Source organism: Peromyscus leucopus, chromosome 6 (genome assembly GCF_004664715.2).
Source record: "Peromyscus leucopus breed LL Stock chromosome 6, UCI_PerLeu_2.1, whole genome shotgun sequence".
NCBI lineage: Eukaryota > Metazoa > Chordata > Mammalia > Rodentia > Cricetidae > Peromyscus > Peromyscus leucopus.
In genome coordinates, this window is record NC_051068.1 from 77,002,478 (window position 1) to 77,019,834 (window position 17,357).

Here is a 17,357-nt window from a genome sequence, read left to right on the forward strand (position 1 = left end):
AAGGTCCATTTATAACAATGCCAAGGGGTGGAGCAAAAGACCTCCCCCTTGCTAGTTATAGTCAAGTGTAGACCATTACAAACCCCTGGTCTATGGTCCAATCAACCTCCCATGTAGTCCTGCTGGGTACAGCCACTAGGAACCTACTGGGCTCCAACAGGGCACAATGAGCTCTTGGTTAGAACATGGCGCTGATAATAATATTGTGGGTGTCTATTACCTTATTGACCACCCTCACTGGTTGTTTATTTTGTTGTGTTTTGTTTTGTCACATGGCCTCCCATGTGTCCATTATCTGCAGCATTGCCCTCTACAGGAGAAAAAGTCCCACAAAACTGATGACTTATTACTGTGTCCTACGCTTCTGTCCTGACCCGAGTCCCTGCTCCATTCCTTCTCCTCCCATTACTGGCAGCTACTGTTCCCTCCCAAACCCGTGGCCTCAAGTCTCTCGGTGATGGAGACAGCCATTAAGCCCAGAGGACAAGAGGTTCTGGGGCTCAAGAGAAGGCTTGGGCTTGTGTCCCAGCTGTGGTTCCTGCTTCAGATTCCTCCCAGACTCAGTGTCCTTGGCCTTATGGGGATGCTGCCTTTGCACAAAGATGCAGAGCTGGAGAAGCCGTGTTTGGACTTTAGGACGCGTATGGTGACCATTTATTGAAACAGCTCTGAGCAGTAGGTAGAGGTGGCTTCTTCCCCTCACTGGCTTTGTGCCCTCAAATGGGTTGCTTGGCCTCCTTCAGGTTCAGTTTCCTAATGGGTTCACTCGGATGGCAGCAGATAGGATGGCTTTGCTGAGCGAGCCAGTGTGCATGAAATGTAGTTAATAAGCATGGCCATTACAGTTGACAGCAGAATGCTGTACAGAGAAGAGAGCCAGAGCCCGGCTGGGGTGGGAGGCAGGGCTGTCGTCTACTGCACTGTGCTCGACTGGCCCAACCTTAGTCAGGCTCTGAATGGAATCCTGACCTCTCATCCACAGGGCTCTATGTGTTGGTTGGAGCTGGGGCCCTGATGATGGCCGTGGGGTTCTTCGGGTGCTGTGGAGCCATGCGTGAGTCACAATGTGTGCTCGGATCAGTAAGTGGGGTTTATGAGGTGGGCATGGCGGGGGGGGGGGTGGGGGGGGGGTGGGGGTGGTTGTAAAGGTTGTAAACTTCCCTGGAGGGTGTCAGGAGACCTGGTTTAAAGTACTAGCTCCTCTAGGACTTAAAGCTTTGGCACTGGACCCTCCCTCCCCTCTGATGTCTGTTTTCTCCATCTCCTGCATGAGAATAGTATTATCTTTGTTCCTGCCTCATATGGAAAACATGAAAACAATGAGATCATCAGTGTAAAGATGTTTGGGAAGAGTGCTTATGAACTGATTGTTCTTTTAAAATAATATTTCACTGTGTATGCGGCAGCTTAAAGATTCCCATAGTCAGGAAAAAACTGTTATCTACAAGGAAGGCATTTCTGGTTAAGATCAATAACTTAGCAAAACATCCTTCTGGTACCTTATCTTAACCAGCAGCTTCTGCTTAAAAAAACAACAACAAAACTAGTTTCTGTTACCTGTTACCTGTTAGCAGCGATACTCTGAAGCCTCAAGGCGGTGAGGAGCAGAGGGAAGGCTTTGTGTTTCTCTCAGGGAGTCTGAGGCAGGGCGTTCTGAGGCTCCTTATGGGTTTTCCATGTCTGCCTGCCGCTTCAGATCTACGGCCGTGCGAAGTGTCTGTTTCTCCTCCCCACCATTCTTTCTCCAAATAAAGCTGGAAAGCTCCGTTTTGTTTATCACAGAACTGAGTTTGATCAGCAAACCTAAGGCCTGGCAGCACTCTATCCATAAGGAGACCCCCACACATATACTCTGCACATACCCCCCACATAACCCATACATACCACACACACCACATATACCCCCCCACACACATATCCACCCATACACATACACACATGCACGCACATAACCCACACACACACACATAACCCACACACATACTGCACACACCCCTGCACACATACCCTGCACATATTATACACACACACACACACACACCCTGCACATACACACACACCCTGCACATACACACACATACACACACACCCTGCACACACACACACACACACACACACACACACACACACACACACACCCTGCACACACATCTACTCCTCTTTCAATCTCCTCAGAGAAGACTTCCAGACCACAATGCTCACATCACACTCTTCCCCAAGCCCAAGGCTCACGGGCAACTTTCTGTGTCTGCCCATAGCTCCTCTGTGTAGAACTTACTTGGTCACCAAGTGTTTACAGAGTATGTCACTGCCGGGTGCTGCACTAGGTGACAGGGTTCCCATGTGGCCACCTAATATTCCTTCCTGCATTTTTAAAACCTTTCCTCTCTCACCGGATCTGTTCTGCCCGATATAAGCTTTATGATAGCAGAGGGGTTAGGATCTTGTCTACCCCTGGATGACCAGCACAAAGGACAGTGCCTGGCACAGAACCCGTGCTCAGTAAACAATTGTTCTGTGAAACGATAGACAAACCACACACAAGTGCCTTGACAGTCGCATGAAGAAGACAAAGAGCATAAAAGCTTCCCCACCACCTCATGGCCTCACCCAGTGCCTTGCCAGGGGAACGAGACGCAAACAGGCTAAATAAGCTGAAAAGGTATTAAATTAATGAAATTCGTACTTTCTCTCCACAGTTTTTTACCTGTCTGCTGGTGATATTTGCCGCCGAAGTAACGACTGGAGTATTTGCTTTTATAGGCAAGGACGTAGTAAGTAAAACCTAGACACGTTTGTGGTTGTTAAGGTATTCTTCTTATGGAAAACAATATACAATACTCACCTCAAAATGTTATTAAGAAACAAAATAGCCCACAGAACTGTGTACGGAGAATCTTTTACCCTGCAGTTGCAGGCTCAACATGTGCATATAAGTGGTAAAATATGGTTTCTAGTCAATGCTTCAATTGCTCTGTTTTAGTTTATTTATTTGTTTGCTTGCTTGCTTTTAACTAGATTTCTAGTTAAAGATTGTCCCTAGTTCAAAATGAGTCAGGCCTTAGCTTCCAGACACAAGAATGGGGTAAGGAGGAAGATGCCACCTTCTCATCCCTGTTACCTGTCCCAAAGGCTCGGCCTAGACAGGGGCCACATCGTTGTGAGAAGCTAGTGCCTGACCTGCTATGTGCCAGTACAATCCTTAGCGCCCAGAACAGGTTATGAGGGGAGCCCACGGGGCACGGGGCCTTTAGAAGGGTAAGCAGGCTGTGACAGAGGGGAGTGGGAAGGAAAGGAAGGACAATGGGGCCTTGAGAGGGTTGCATTTCCAGTGAACCCGTGTGCCGTCCATACTATGTTTATGAACTTGCGCTTAAAAATGATAAACATGAGAATGAGTGACCGTCGCTCTTCTGAAACTTCCCTAGCGTGGCTGCTTGTGTCCAGAGGTTACATGCTTGAGTCTAGCTCCACAGAGAGCTGAAACCTGGGATGCTTGAATGCAGAACATCTTCCTTGGCAGTGACACCTGCCTTTCAGCTGGCAGGGAGCCAGGCTTCCAGAGATCCCTCCAGCGGCTCACCAAGATCGCCTAGATGTGCCTAACTGGCCGTGAAATCTGCCAGGTTTAGAAATCCCTGCCCTAAGAGGTGGCTCTGACCTAGGAAAGCATTCTTGGTCAGTGTGACCTTCCATCTTCAGAGGAGTGTGTGGGAAAGCAGTGTTCCCAAAGGACATGAAAGAGAGGATTGTTCTTGGTAAAAAGACAGTGTCTGCAACTTCCCGTTCACTGTGTCCTGGTATTTTTTTCAGGCTATACGGCATGTACAGACCATGTATGAGGAGGCATACAGCGATTACCTTAAAGACAGGGGAAGGGGAAATGGTACTCTCGCTACCTTCCACTCAGCAGTGAGTAACTTTACTTCTTCCTTGTTATCACATTTTCTACAGATCATGCATGAACCAGGTTTCCTCTAATCGCCTAAATTAAAACTAAAAATAAACCCAATAAGTGCAAGCAGCTGCCTCTTATTTTAGCTCTGATGACAACCACAGTTTGTGTTTTGTGGAGACCTTTGGCTAGAATGAGGCCTACCGCAGATTCACAAGAAGTCAGGGTGTGTGCCCAAAGATACCAAAAGCATGAGCAGGACACGGAGAAGGCCATCCAAATGCATGTCAGTTTCTCTCAGTGGTGGGGCATTGTAGTGTGACAGAAGTAGGCATGGTGGCCTTCAAGCCAGGAGAGCTCAGCTGCAGCCCTGGGATGCCGAATGAGTTAGTTAGCCTCTGAGATCTGCCCAGCTCACTCCTGATTTATGAACCACAGGTTGCGGGGAGACAACGGTATTCCCTTCTCGAATGTTGCATGGGGATGTGCTCGAGTGCAGTGCTTACAGCTGCATACAGTCAAGAAAGGCCTAGGGAGGAAATGGGCCAGACCAGGGCCTTTCTGTCTTCCTAGGCAGTGCACTCTGGAGCAGTGACCGTGAACTTCTGGGCCAAGCGTTTTCAGGAACCTGCCTCTATATGACAAGAGTGTCTTAGAAGGCTCCCCAGAGACATCCAGCAGCACACAGAGCCCTTTGTCTTAAACAGCCAGCCCTGAGGCAGGCTGCCCGTTTGCCAGCCTGCACTCATGCCTGCCCTTCTGGCCCTGGGCTTTCCTGTGGCTACGTCTCCTCTCTTCTCATAGTCCCTGACTAATGAGCTCTTCCCAAAGCTCATAAAGTTTTGCTCCTCAGCAGGTTTTCAGACTTCAGGTCTGAAGGATGGCATGGGAGGCATGGGAGGTCTCTAAAGTGGCACTTCATGGAGGGCACCATCAATTAGCTCCTTGCCTGACACTGCCTCAAGTCACTTCCTATCATAAAACTTACGCAGCTTTGGAGAAGTCATGTTCCTGGGTTGCTAGCACAATTCTGTGATTCTTCCTTCACTCTCCAGAAATAGCAGTGTGGGCCTCAGAGCTGCTTTGCGACCTTGGCACTGCCAGCCAGCAGTGATGCCTCGAGCCAGGGCTCCTGCCGTCCCATCCACCCCCACAGGTCCTAAAGCCTCTTCTCGATTTCTAGTTTCAGTGCTGTGGGAAAGAAAGCTCCGAACAAGTCCAGCCCACCTGCCCAAAGGAGCTTCCAGACCACAAGGTAAGCTGGGTATTCTGGGTTCCCCCCACCAGCTCCCTACTGTGAGGAGGTTTTGGTGTTAGAGGCCGGGGCTCAGGTCCTTCCTTCTCGCAGTGGGCTCTGAGCCTTACTCATGCCATGTAAGATAAACAGCAGCACCGAGTCAAGTTCCTCACACTCCAGGGAGTGATGGGGGGCTGCTTGCCAGTCACTATGCCATGCGCTTAAGGTGCATTAATTTATTTCACCAGAGTCAGAGGTCTGTGTCCCCCATGTCTTTCTGGACAGTCACAGTACTGATAACTTTAACTGCTCTGTCAGCCCCTCCCTCGGTGGCTTCATGGGCTAGCCCTTGGCTATAAGTGATATGCAAAAAGTCTGTCCAGGGAACCATGGAGACACAGCAGAGTTAGGAAAGCTTTGTGTGGAAGGATGTGAGTCTTCACAAAGGGAGGTCTTTCCAAGCCAAGAAAGCAGCCGAAAGAGGGTCGTGGTGGGAAGATACTCTGCTCCAGTGTTGTAGGAGAACAGGAGCCCAGAGGAATGCTGAGTGATATTTCTGGGAAAGGCGAGCTTGAATTCACACCCGGAGGTTTTAGGAAGTCCATTGCTCTCAGCAGACTGTGAAGCAGAATCACTTCTGCCTTGAAACCATCCTCAAGCCATCTGTGTTGATGAGGATGAGTGGAGGGTTGGACACTCATGGAGGAACACCACTTAGGTGGTACCCATTTCACCTGGAAGAAGATGCGGTACTAAATCAAGCCCCACACAACAGGGAAGGAGGCATCCAGGAGGCAGATCTACAGGACAGGGAAAGGTGTTAGAGGAGTCTAGAGGTGCAGGATCCCTGCCTGGGTGCATGGGCAGGCAGAGGTGCGGCTCACTGAGAGTTCAGGCCACGAAAGGAGAAGATCCTGGAGGCAGATGAGGATCAGACATTAGGGTCTGAGGATGACAGAGGGCGGAGAATCTCAGCACGGGGAAGCTGAGGAGTGAATGAGATCACCTGGGGAAAGTGATACAGAGTAAGGAAGAGAAGTAACAATGTGACGAGAAAGTCAGAGTCCAGAGTGGAAGCCAAGGGAGGGAGGAAGTGGTTTGTCCAGTCAAGTAGGAAGAGGATGAATAAATGAAGGCTGGAAACCCTTTGTTGGATTTGATTCTTACAAGACCCTTTGCGACTGTGTCAGAGTTTTGGTAAAGTTGCAGAGCGCCCAGGGCAGCTTGGTTATGGTAGAAATGTGAGACTATGGACGACGGTGTTGATGCATTTGGGTGCTTGGTAGTGGAGAGATGAGAAGCAGGTTTCAGCTTGTCATGATTGCCACTGAAAACATTGTATCAGGCTGACTGGAGAATAAGAATCTGTTAGCTTCACATGAGCTAAGTGAAGGCTACATTAAAAGAAACACAACAGACTCACCAGGGGCCCAGGGGAGGCTGTGGTTGTCAAGATGAATCTCAAAGGATGAATAGGAGTTCAGTAAGTAGAAGAAAGAGATGGAGACATTCCAGGCTGAGGAGACAGTGTAGACATGGAGGTGTTCTGTGGGGACAGTTGTTTGCAAATAAGTCCATCTTTGAGTGGAAACAGAAAACTCAAGATGCCTGCTATCATTGCTTCTCCTGGGGAGTCTCTTTCTGCTCACTCAGCACAGACCAAGAAACAATCCCACCAAGTCCAGCCTAGTGAACCAATGAGTTTACTGAAGTTACTTATAGGATCCTGGATGAAGAGCTACTTACAGGGCCAGTTACTTATAGGTGACCTAGGAAGCTGTATCACAAAGATGACACCTAGTATGACTGACAGTTACTGAAAACTACATTACTAGAGTCTCCTGTGTGACTCACAGGAGGCTACCCCATAGAAGAGTCTCCTCTCCCCCAGAAATTGTTTGCTCCTTATAACACTGGGGAAAGGCCTGAGTGTCTTGGAACTTTCTGAGCTCCATGAGTCTTGTAAATTTCTTGGGAGGTTTTCATGAGCCTGGTGAGCCTCCTTCCTCTCTCCAGGAGGGACTGTTTCAATGCTGAGACATGGCTAAGGGTCTTAGATACCCCTGTGAAACCAAAAGTCTAGTCTTTGTGCTGTTAGCTTAGGGAGCCATGGAAGAGGTTGGATTTGTATTTTATAGCGTTTGCTGTAATGGTAATGAGAAAGGTTGACAGGTAATGAATAACCTGGAGTTGAGGTGACCAGTGGAGACTTTACTGCTCCTTGCCACCCCCTTGAGGTTAGCTGCAACAAGCTGGGTGGAATGGTAGGAATAGAGAGGAGAAGGTAACATCTTCAATACTGATGACCACAGAGATATCAGAGATGAGAATTCACCGCTGGGTTCTGGCTTTTCCACTGGTACAAAAGATGGTATCATTCATTGAATTAATGAATAGAGGAGAAAGAGCCAACTAGAGAGAAAAGAAACAATATAGTAGATTTTTAAATTTTTTTTGATGTTTTATTTATGCATATATGAAAAAGAAAGATGTGGATGTGCACACAGTTAACCACGGAAGCCAGAAAAGACAGATTCCCCTGGAACTACAGTCACAGGCAGTTGTGCACCAACCACCTAACATGGGTGCTGGGAGCCAGACTCAGGTCCACTACTTTTAACCATAGGTCATTCTTCAGCCCCTAGTTCAGTGTTTTTAACATTGTGGTTTTGAAAATCTGGTGTGTGGCTTAAGAGATATGTTAGAGTATCGATGGCATGTAATCTTTGAGTTATAGACATGGATTTGACTCATGAGATTTTGAAGAAGAGAAAAATGTGAATAGTAGTCTAAGCAACACCACCATTTAAGGCTGGGCCAAGGAGAGCAGCCGGAAGGACCCTGGGAGGAGGAGGCAGACACCAGGGAAGTGCTGTGAGGAGACCGGCTCACTGTTGACCGACTCCGCCTGTCAGGCGCTGTGGATCCAAAGATGAATGAGACGAGGTCCCCACCAACAAGGAACCTACTGTCTAATGGAGATGTAAACACTAGAGTTGACACAGTGCACAGTGGGGGTATGGACAGAGTTTGCACGGTGCTCCGAGAACTCAGGGAAGGCATGTAGAAGACACCAGATGAAGGGTAACCGGGGAAAGGCTGAGTGTGGATGATGGCGCTTCAGCGATGCCTTTCACACTGGGAGGTAATTATGTAGTTTGAGTCGAGTACAAGAAAAACGAGTTCACAAAAGATGAACGGCGAATGACTATTAAACACATAAAAAGCAAGGGCAATCAGAAGCAATCTTAAATTAACAGCAACTTTAAATGACAAGACACCATTGTTTAACGTGTGAAATTGGCCAAGTTTTTTTTCCCTCCTATTAAAAACACAATATGGGCAAGAATGATGTGAAATGAAGGTTTCTTTTTTTAATTGTTACAATAGTCTTAGAGATTAGTACAGTCATGTAGCCCAGAATGTTAAATGAACTCATGCCCTTTAGTCTAGAAACTCTACTTCTCAGAATGTATTCTAAAGAAAGGGAATTTTTTTAGCATGTGCAGAGCTGGGAAGATGGCTCAGTTGATCAACTGCCTTCGCACAAGCCCAGACCAGAGTTTAATCCTTGGTACCCTATAAAAATCCAGGGGTGCCGGGCGGTGGTGGCGCACGCCTTTAATCCCAGCACTCGGGAGGCAGAGCCAGGTGGATCTCTGTGAGTTCGAGGCCAGCCTGGTCTACAGAGTGAGTTCCAGGAAAGGTGCAAAGCTACGCAGAGAAACCCTGTCTCAAAAAAAAAAAAAAAAAAAAAAAATCCAGGGTGTGAAACTGTCTATAATCCCCATGCTGGGAAAGCAGAGGCAGATGATCCCCAGGGCTCACTAGTCAGCCTGTTGTAATTGGTGAACTCCAGGGTCTGTGAGAGACCCAGTCTCAAAAGATAAGATCGACAGCTCCTATGGCACACACACACAAAGGAAAGAAGGGGGGGGGTAAATGCAGCTAGAAAACTTAGTGCAGTGGGTTCATTACAAATAATATACATTAATAACCAAATACCGATCTCTTAACATGCTACAGTAGGATATTGTTTAAATTATGATCCTTTCATAGGATATGTTTTATTGCCACTAGGAATCATAATTTCAAGAAGTTTCTTCATGTTAAATGTAAAAGCACACAGATTAATATAAAAATGAGCTGAGTATGTGGGTCTTTTTATACACAAGAATCATCAAAAGTATTAGTTATGATCTTAATGGAGGACAGATGTTTCTTGTTTTTGTTTTATTAGTATCTATTTTCTAAATTTCAATGACTATGTATTCCCTTGTGAATAAGGAAAGCCAACACATGTTTTATAATTTGTTTTTCACGCAAGAAGCTGTCTCTGAATGGAAAGAAGGGCTGTTGGCATGGCTGGAGGAGGACAACAGGGAGGATAGCAGGGCTGGAGGATGGAGCAGGGAGGACGGCAGAGCTGGAGGAGGACAGCAGGGCTGGAGGAGGATGACAGGGAGGACAGCAGGGCTGGAGGAGGATGACAGGGAGGACGGCAGGGCTGGAGGAGGACAGCAGGGAACAGGCTGCTTTTGAAAACATTGGATGTGCTGTCACTTGGCCAGTGGAAATGTTAATAGAGAGAAAGAGGCTGAATGTATAGGAAGAAAAGAGGGTGACTGGCAGGCAGGCTTCCTGAGAGATGAAAGGGAGGAAGACCCAGAACCAGTGAAGGGGCTGACTTTCTACAAAGAAGGGCACCTCATTAGCTCTGAGGAGAGGAAGAGAAGTTGCAGAGGAATACTCGTGCTTCCTGTGTGCTCACTACCTTACACAGTGCCTGACACAGACGGGAGGCAGCGTCCCGGAATCCAGGCGAAGGGAGGAACACCAGCAGTGCTGCCGATTGACTGCTTTTCTCTGGAATGCCAGGGAGCTGCTGTCCTCAGCAGTGCTCCAGGCTTTCACCAGAGTGCATTATCGTTCTTCTGAGACTGCATCCTCCCTGCCAAACTTCCAGAGGGAGGAGGCTCTAGATTACTGATCCACATCCGCCAATCTACTCCAGTGGCTGATCCGAGGTCTGCAGAACCATTAACTATGCAGGGAGACATGGGAGTGGTTACCGGCTCGTGTAACTTGTGTGGGTATCAGAGGGTGCTAAAGATCTGTGTACCCTGGGGATGCACATGGGCTGAGAACGCACCTCTACGTGGGAGGACTCCAAATGGAAGCTTTTGGCACTGGGAAACTAATTATGGTCACAGATGGTCCCCCTCCCCCCCTGCCCAGTCTTCCCCCACCCTTGTCTGTGAAAGTTCTTCAAACTCATCATTCACAGATCTCTTAAGGATAGGAATCCACAGCTCAGCTAACACTGGAGGGAATGATCTTCTAACTCCCAAGACTTGGTTTTCCTAGGTATTGACTTTCCATAATTTAATTTGACTCCATACAGACATTTTAGTCTCTTAATAGGTAATACATGCCTTGCATAGATCAAATGTGTAAAATGCCTTTTAAACTGTAAATGACAATAGAGGTTTATTATTTAGAGAATATCTTATCTTTCTTTGCTGAAAGTAAGAAAGGGCCTCAAGCTTTGGAATGCCCGAAGTCCCCTATAACCAGCTTTGTGGAGCTATATTTCAGAGCTCTAAAGCAGACCACTGGTCTAAACAGGAAAAAACGCACCAAAAGGGGAGGACTGCATTTACCCTAACACTACACTCTTGCTTTACAGTTGTCAGGTGGATATTACCCAGGAGGGATGGTTTACATGTGAGCAGAAGCTGACATGGATGAACTTACAGGCCATCTTAGAAAATGGGAGAACTGGGTCAGGGGATGAGTCACACAATTAGTTTTTATGCTGACTTTTTTTTTTTTTCCAAAACAGAATTGCATTGACAACATCGAAACCATAATCAGTGTTAAGCTCCAGCTCATTGGAATTGTTGGTATTGGGATTGCGGGTCTCACGGTAAGAAAGCTAGCTCTAGAATGTAATCTTTTTTGTCTTCTAATAAGCATTAGAGAAATTCATCTTATTTCTCTTTATAATGGAGATGGCGGTATCTTAAGTGAGAATTCTCAAAATGGGTAAAAACCTCCATTCACAGCACATCTCCTAAGAACAAAGCTAATTACATATATCAGTAGTAGCCCTGTAAAATGTGTTACAAATTCCACTGTCCACCTAGTTATGACCTTGAGTATATCATTGCAATAACTTCCCATGTAAGCCTGCCAGTCATAACCTTGGTAAGTGATTTCAATTCACAGTAACTTGATAGTCAGTTATAGCTAGTTAGTCTCTTATCTAGCTAACTAACAGTAAGTTAGTCTCTTATCTACACATTGAAGAGGTGGTGTAGGGCAAGCACTGGTGTCACACAAGCTGGGTTCACCTCCTGGCTCATTGCTTCCTTACAAGCCCTGAGATTGAAGGAGAGTTTCTTAATTTCTCTAGGGTTCAATTTCTTTATTTTTAGAATGTGAATTTTAAACATACCAGCCTTACAAGATTATTATGGTCAAAAGGGGTACTACCTATAACCTGTTGTCACAAATTAATCTACATAAAACCTGACTGTTTTGCATTTAATAAGTACCATCTTTCTATATATTTTGAATATAGGCAAATCCAGAATTCAGTCAAAGAGAATATCATAAGAAAAGGAATGAAGCACGCTGTATCCAGCATCTGTTGGTGGCTCAGTCCTTTAAAAGCATAAGTGTTTGTAGAGGAGGGACTGGGGATGTAGCCTTGCTATAAAAGTGCTTTCCTAGCACACACAAAGCTCTACATTCCATCCCCAGGGCTGCATACACCTGTGGTCCTGCCACTTAGGAGATGAGGACATAAGGATCAGAAATTTAAGATCATCTCCTGCTACACAGTTTGAGATATGCCTGAGCTAGCTACAAGAGACCTTGTTTTGTTTTATTTTGAAATGTATATGAGAAGAATTGGTAGTCCTGGACATGAGTAATAAGAGAGGCAAGGAGGGTCTTCAGGTCCACATAATTGGAGGTTTTGTGTACTCTTCTGAGAGGCTGGGCTTCAGGTGCCTTCCAGGCCAGAAGAACCTATGGTGCAGAATGGATGAGGAAGGACTGGAGAGAGAGGTAAGAGAGAAGAGTCAGAACTCAGTAAAGAGGTGGTTCCCATTGTCCAGAATTTAGACAATGGCAGCTAATAGTAAAACAGAATTTACTTACTTGTCTATGTGTAGATTAACTCATGGCCTACACAAAGGCAGGCTTACAAGGATGTTGAAGAAATCCATGAATTGGTAATTCTTAGGGGATACCCAAGCATTTTTTTCCCTTCTCTGTATCTAGAACACAGGGTGGGACGGTTTCTAGAAATACTATGCTGAGGCCCTCCAAACCTGGGGATAGCTCACAGGCCCTCTCCACATGCTGTGGGGCTATCCTCATTGCAGCTCTGCAGCTCCCCAGTGATGGTCCTGAAGAAGTGTCTTAGAGTTACTATTGCTGTGACAAAACACCATGACCAAAGCAACTTGGGGAAGAGAGGGTTTATGTGGCTTACACTTCCACATCACCTGATTCTTTCATGAAGGAGGTCAGGGCAGGAACTCAAACAGGCCAGGAACCTGGAGCAGGAGCTTATGCAGAGGCCATGGAGGGGAGCTGCTTACTGGTTTGCTTCTCACGGCTTGCTCAGCTGCTTTCTTGTTTTTTTTTTGTTTGTTTGTTTGTTTGTTTTTTTTTTTGTTTTTTGGTTTTTTTTTTGATTTTTCGAGACAGGGTTTCTCTGTGTAGCTTTGCGCCTTTCCTGGAACTCACTTGGTAGCCCAGGCTGGCCTTGAACTCACAGAGATCCGCCTGGCTCTGCCTCCCGAGTGCTGGGATTAAAGGCGTGAGCCACCACCGTCCGGTGCTCAGCTGCTTTCTTATAGAACCCATGACTACCAGCCCAGGGGTAGCACTACCCACAATGGACTGGGCACTCACCCATCAATCACTAATTAAGAAATGCCCTACAAGATCTTACTGAGGCATTTTTCTCAGTTGAGGTTCCCTCCTTTCAGATATCTCTAGCTTGTGTCAAGCTGACATAAAACTAGCCAACACAAGCAGTTTGAAAACATTCCACCTAACAGAGGTATTGAGTAGACAGTCCTAACGATTAGGCAGTCTCAACAGAAGCAGACAGCCCTGATTCATGACTTCCATAAGCAGAGTAAAGGAATCTCTCAGAGGGCACCCCTCAGATTATAACCGGGATGAGGTGGCAGTCACATCCAATCTTGTAGCCATGAAAAATGGGGAAGTGCCCTTGCTTGTCTGTATTGAATCAGCACCCCAGGAGCTTCTTCCTGAGTTCTTCCTCCATAGGGAAGCACTGCACAGTATAATCACTTAACCAAATGCCCATTAGGTGTCTCCCCAGCCACACACTGGCACTGGATCCTGCTAGCCACAGACCTAAAACCTTTGCTGGCTGAGCCCTTAGCTCTGTCTGCCTTTGCCCTCCTAGAACGACTCCTCACTCCTGCCTTGATGCATTGACCATTCACAGATCCTAGTCTGTCTTAGGATGGGGTTGAGGAGAGAACCAGAGTCATGGCACCAAATTTTAAAAATGAACATTACCAGTCATTTAGAGGCACCCTCTGGCTGTGGACTTGTAAGGGTAATGAGTGAGGACAAAAAGCACCTTTTGGTATTCTTCTCTTCAAACCAGAGGGGAAATAGTTCTGTCCAGGTATTTGACTTCTCGGAGAACTATCTGAGAGACAGAAGAAATCTGGAATATTATAGTTCACCTACTTCCATTTATGTTTTTGATAAAACTACTGAGTTATCATTTGCATAGAAATAGACCAAGAATGAAGAGAAGCCCCACTGTTTAAGAAGGCTTTACTACTGTAGGAACTAAAGCTTTTCTGACAGTTAGACCATAAGCAATTTACTTAAGAAATTAAGAATGTGTTTTTCTGAATGAAAATAAATCTGAGATTCCCCTGAAATATAACATTCAAAAACCAGAAATGTACCACTCTTTTGATAACTTTTAAGAACTATAAGCCAGAAACAGAGCCCTTTCTTCAAATAGACTGGTCTGTTAAGAAAGATAACAGCAATTCAGCAAGGTTGAAACAGAAGTCTTACAGCCATCCTTAAAGAACCTAGAAAAATGCCATTTACAGCCAGTGCCCTTGGCTGTGCTTATTTAGTCACATGAGCTAGACACTGCCACAGTTTGCTGATCTTTATGTCAAACCCGCATGTGACGGTGAGTGTTTCTTTCTGTTGCAGATCTTTGGCATGATATTCAGCATGGTGCTTTGCTGTGCAATACGACACTCACGAGATGTGATCTGAAGATACTTCATCATGAAAATTGTCATCCAGAGTCTTCGTGCTAAATGTCCCAAGAGCTGTCTCAGCTCATTTTTAATATTCAGGATAGTAGAAGCTAAAATAATTGGATGTTAACTGTATATTTGCACATGTATGTATGTCTGACTCATTACTGATTTGCCCCTTGAATGAATGTCACATGTGGTCTGTGTGTTTCTGGTATATGCATTACATATACTGGTATCTGTTTCCTGGGAATCCCTAGTCTTGTATGCAGGGAGAATAACCTATTGAAGTACCAGAAAAAAAAAAAAAGTGATCAAGCTTTAAAAGATTTATAAAACCTGGCTATTCAGGAAATGTGATAATGGGTCCATGTCTCAGATTTCAGCCATGAAAGTTAGATACATAAAGAGAATGCAGGATTTCTAGTTAATGGAAGCAATAAGCTATGAGAATTGAGGGGTCACAGATCAATGTCAAGATTGACTGTGTGTGAGCTGAGTGTAAAGTTTTCTTATATATTCATTTTCTCCCCAGAATATAGTAAACCACAGTTTCAAAACTAAACACATGTATAAAAGTAAATAGAGCATGGGAAAGCATCATGCTTTCTTAGTATTTAAAAAGCAGGAACCCTCTCTCTGGAAAGAAAAGTTACATAGACAAACGTGTGCCCCATAAAAGTGAGAAGGGAAAAAGTTGCTGTACGAAGGCATGTAGCTGTTGCTGTAGCCCTCTTTCCTGACTCTGCTTTGAACAGCTGGAAGCCTCACCTTTCCAAAAGCTTTTATCTCACACTCCTCAGAGCTTCTCCAGATGGAGTGACAGACAGCAAGAGCTCTGCAGTGCTGGGGTGAGAGAACCCTCTCCGGCACAGCACCTTCAGAATACCTCAGAACTTGAGTTTACATAGCTTCCTACGTTTTTTGCATTTTTCTAATTTATCCATGTAGAGAATTCTTTATAGATTAAGAGTACAATTTTCATCCTTTAAAAATAAATAAACCCCCATAACTCAGATATTATATTATTAGTACCACGGCCAAACCAAGATAAACACCTCCAAGATGTGTACACACAACAAAGGCAAGTTAGTGAATCAACAATACTTTTTATACATACAGCCACAGCACATGTATATCCTTGCTCAGCAAATCCCTGTGGAAATAAATGCTCAGGTTCTTTGGGGGCCTGAGTGGTTGATTAAGTGGAAAATCCAGCCACTCCTCAGCCTTTTGGCTGCAAGTACAAGTAGGAAAACCCACAGTCGGATCTGAACTGGCATGTTTGCCATGATTTAACAGCTCGTTAAAGGATATAACGGATGAATTTTTAGCATTGTATTTGGCCACACAAAAGTGAAGGTGTGAGGGATTTTGGAAACCCTGAGAGGAGCGTCTGTGCCTGCTAGGAACATACGACTTTGAGCATGTGTTAAAGTGCAATGCTTCAAGACACTTCCACAGTGTTTTGCTGAAAACACACACTGCTGGGATGGTCTCACCCACAGAGCACCACCTACTTCTCTCTTTCAGCCATTCTTGCTACTGCTACTACTTTTAGAGAAAAAAAAAAAAAAAACTGTGAGAGAGTTAACAGCTTCACTGTGTGCGACTACTTTACTGAAGCAAAAGATTATTTTTTAAATAATATTAGATATTAGACCCCAGAAGTTGACAAATGCAACCTTTTAAGCAAACAAAGAGGTCAATCTTTCTTCTATCTTTAGTTTATATGTCTGCCTGAAGACAGAAAACAGGCTGAAGTGTGTGCTCAGGTTACTCCAGCTTAGAATTATTTCCCGTTCAGAAGTGAGTGAACAACTTTAAAGTAAATCATAGTAACTATAAGCAGAAGAATAGAAATAATTTTTTACCATGAAGAAATAAGTCTAGAATTCTGTGTCATGTGTGATTAGTGTACCTCTTTGTGGGTTAAACTTTCCAAAGAATGTGCTGAGTAAAATTAGAGAATTCCATCTCTGAGTAAAGATGGATATATATCTTTATGTGAATAGATAAAGCTATATCTATAGAGATATATAATCCCTATGTCTTGAATCTATACATATCTTAAATACATATCTCTTGAGGATTTATACATATGTAATTTTAATACATGTGTACCTGTATGAAATTATGGAGATAAATGTTTGTATGTATACACATGCACATGTGTATACATTTTCAGTTATTTCTGTATACCTGAACTAATTTGAGATCAAACCCAAACATTTTAAGTTATTTCAAATTAAATTTTCTATGTATTTACTTGCTTGAGTTATCGTAAAATTGTAGTGTACCTTCTTATACACCTTCACATCACTTATTTAAATTAGCTATCCAATTTACCCAAACAAAACAGATTGGTAATCCTTCCAGCCTGTCATTGTGAGATGGGCACAAGAGTAGCACCCCAGTGATTCTAATTGCAATGTGTTTCAACTAACACCAGTTCACCCAAATTGGTCCTCTTTACTCCAGAAGAAACATGGTTATCTGTGGCTTGGCCTGTCAAATTAATCCTGGGTCCAATATGGTCCTCCTGCAGCAATAGCCATCCTTTCTCTGTGAGGAGTCTAACAGATGTGGCTGGCTGAGAACAAGACTTGTGGGGAGATGATAATAATCTCAATACTAATCCGTAAAGAACATAGCATTTTCTCCCTTCTGAAATAAGTTTACCAAATATTCAGTGAGTTGCTCTCTTCTCACTGGTGATGGTGGGTTCTGTGGCCTAGAGGCCAGCCACTAAGACTCCCCACAGCCCAGTTTTCATGGCCACAATGGCATGCTCTTGAACACCAAGCTTATTTCCTATCACCGAGAAAGAGCAATTCATCGCTCTTGAAGGTAGCACTGGCTTGAACTCATCTGAATCAAATTGGTATTTGTGTATATTTTAAGAGTGACAATTTTCTAGCCAGGCAGTGGTGAC

At 44.8% G+C, this 17,357-nt stretch overlaps 1 protein-coding gene across 1 annotated transcript in view; it reads left to right on the plus strand.

Moving 5' to 3' along the window:
• The window catches only part of Tspan2 (tetraspanin 2), a 41,845-nt gene extending 25,155 nt beyond the window's left edge, over positions 1-16,690 (plus strand). Inside the window, exons 3-8 of the mRNA XM_028877311.2 lie at positions 983-1,080; positions 2,700-2,774; positions 3,814-3,912; positions 5,079-5,150; positions 10,978-11,061; positions 14,373-16,690. Of these exons, the coding sequence (XP_028733144.1) occupies positions 983-1,080; positions 2,700-2,774; positions 3,814-3,912; positions 5,079-5,150; positions 10,978-11,061; positions 14,373-14,438 (494 nt within the window). The 3' untranslated portion in view covers positions 14,439-16,690. The remainder of the gene's footprint in view (positions 1-982; positions 1,081-2,699; positions 2,775-3,813; positions 3,913-5,078; positions 5,151-10,977; positions 11,062-14,372) is intronic.
• The last annotated feature ends 667 nt before the right edge of the window (positions 16,691-17,357 follow it).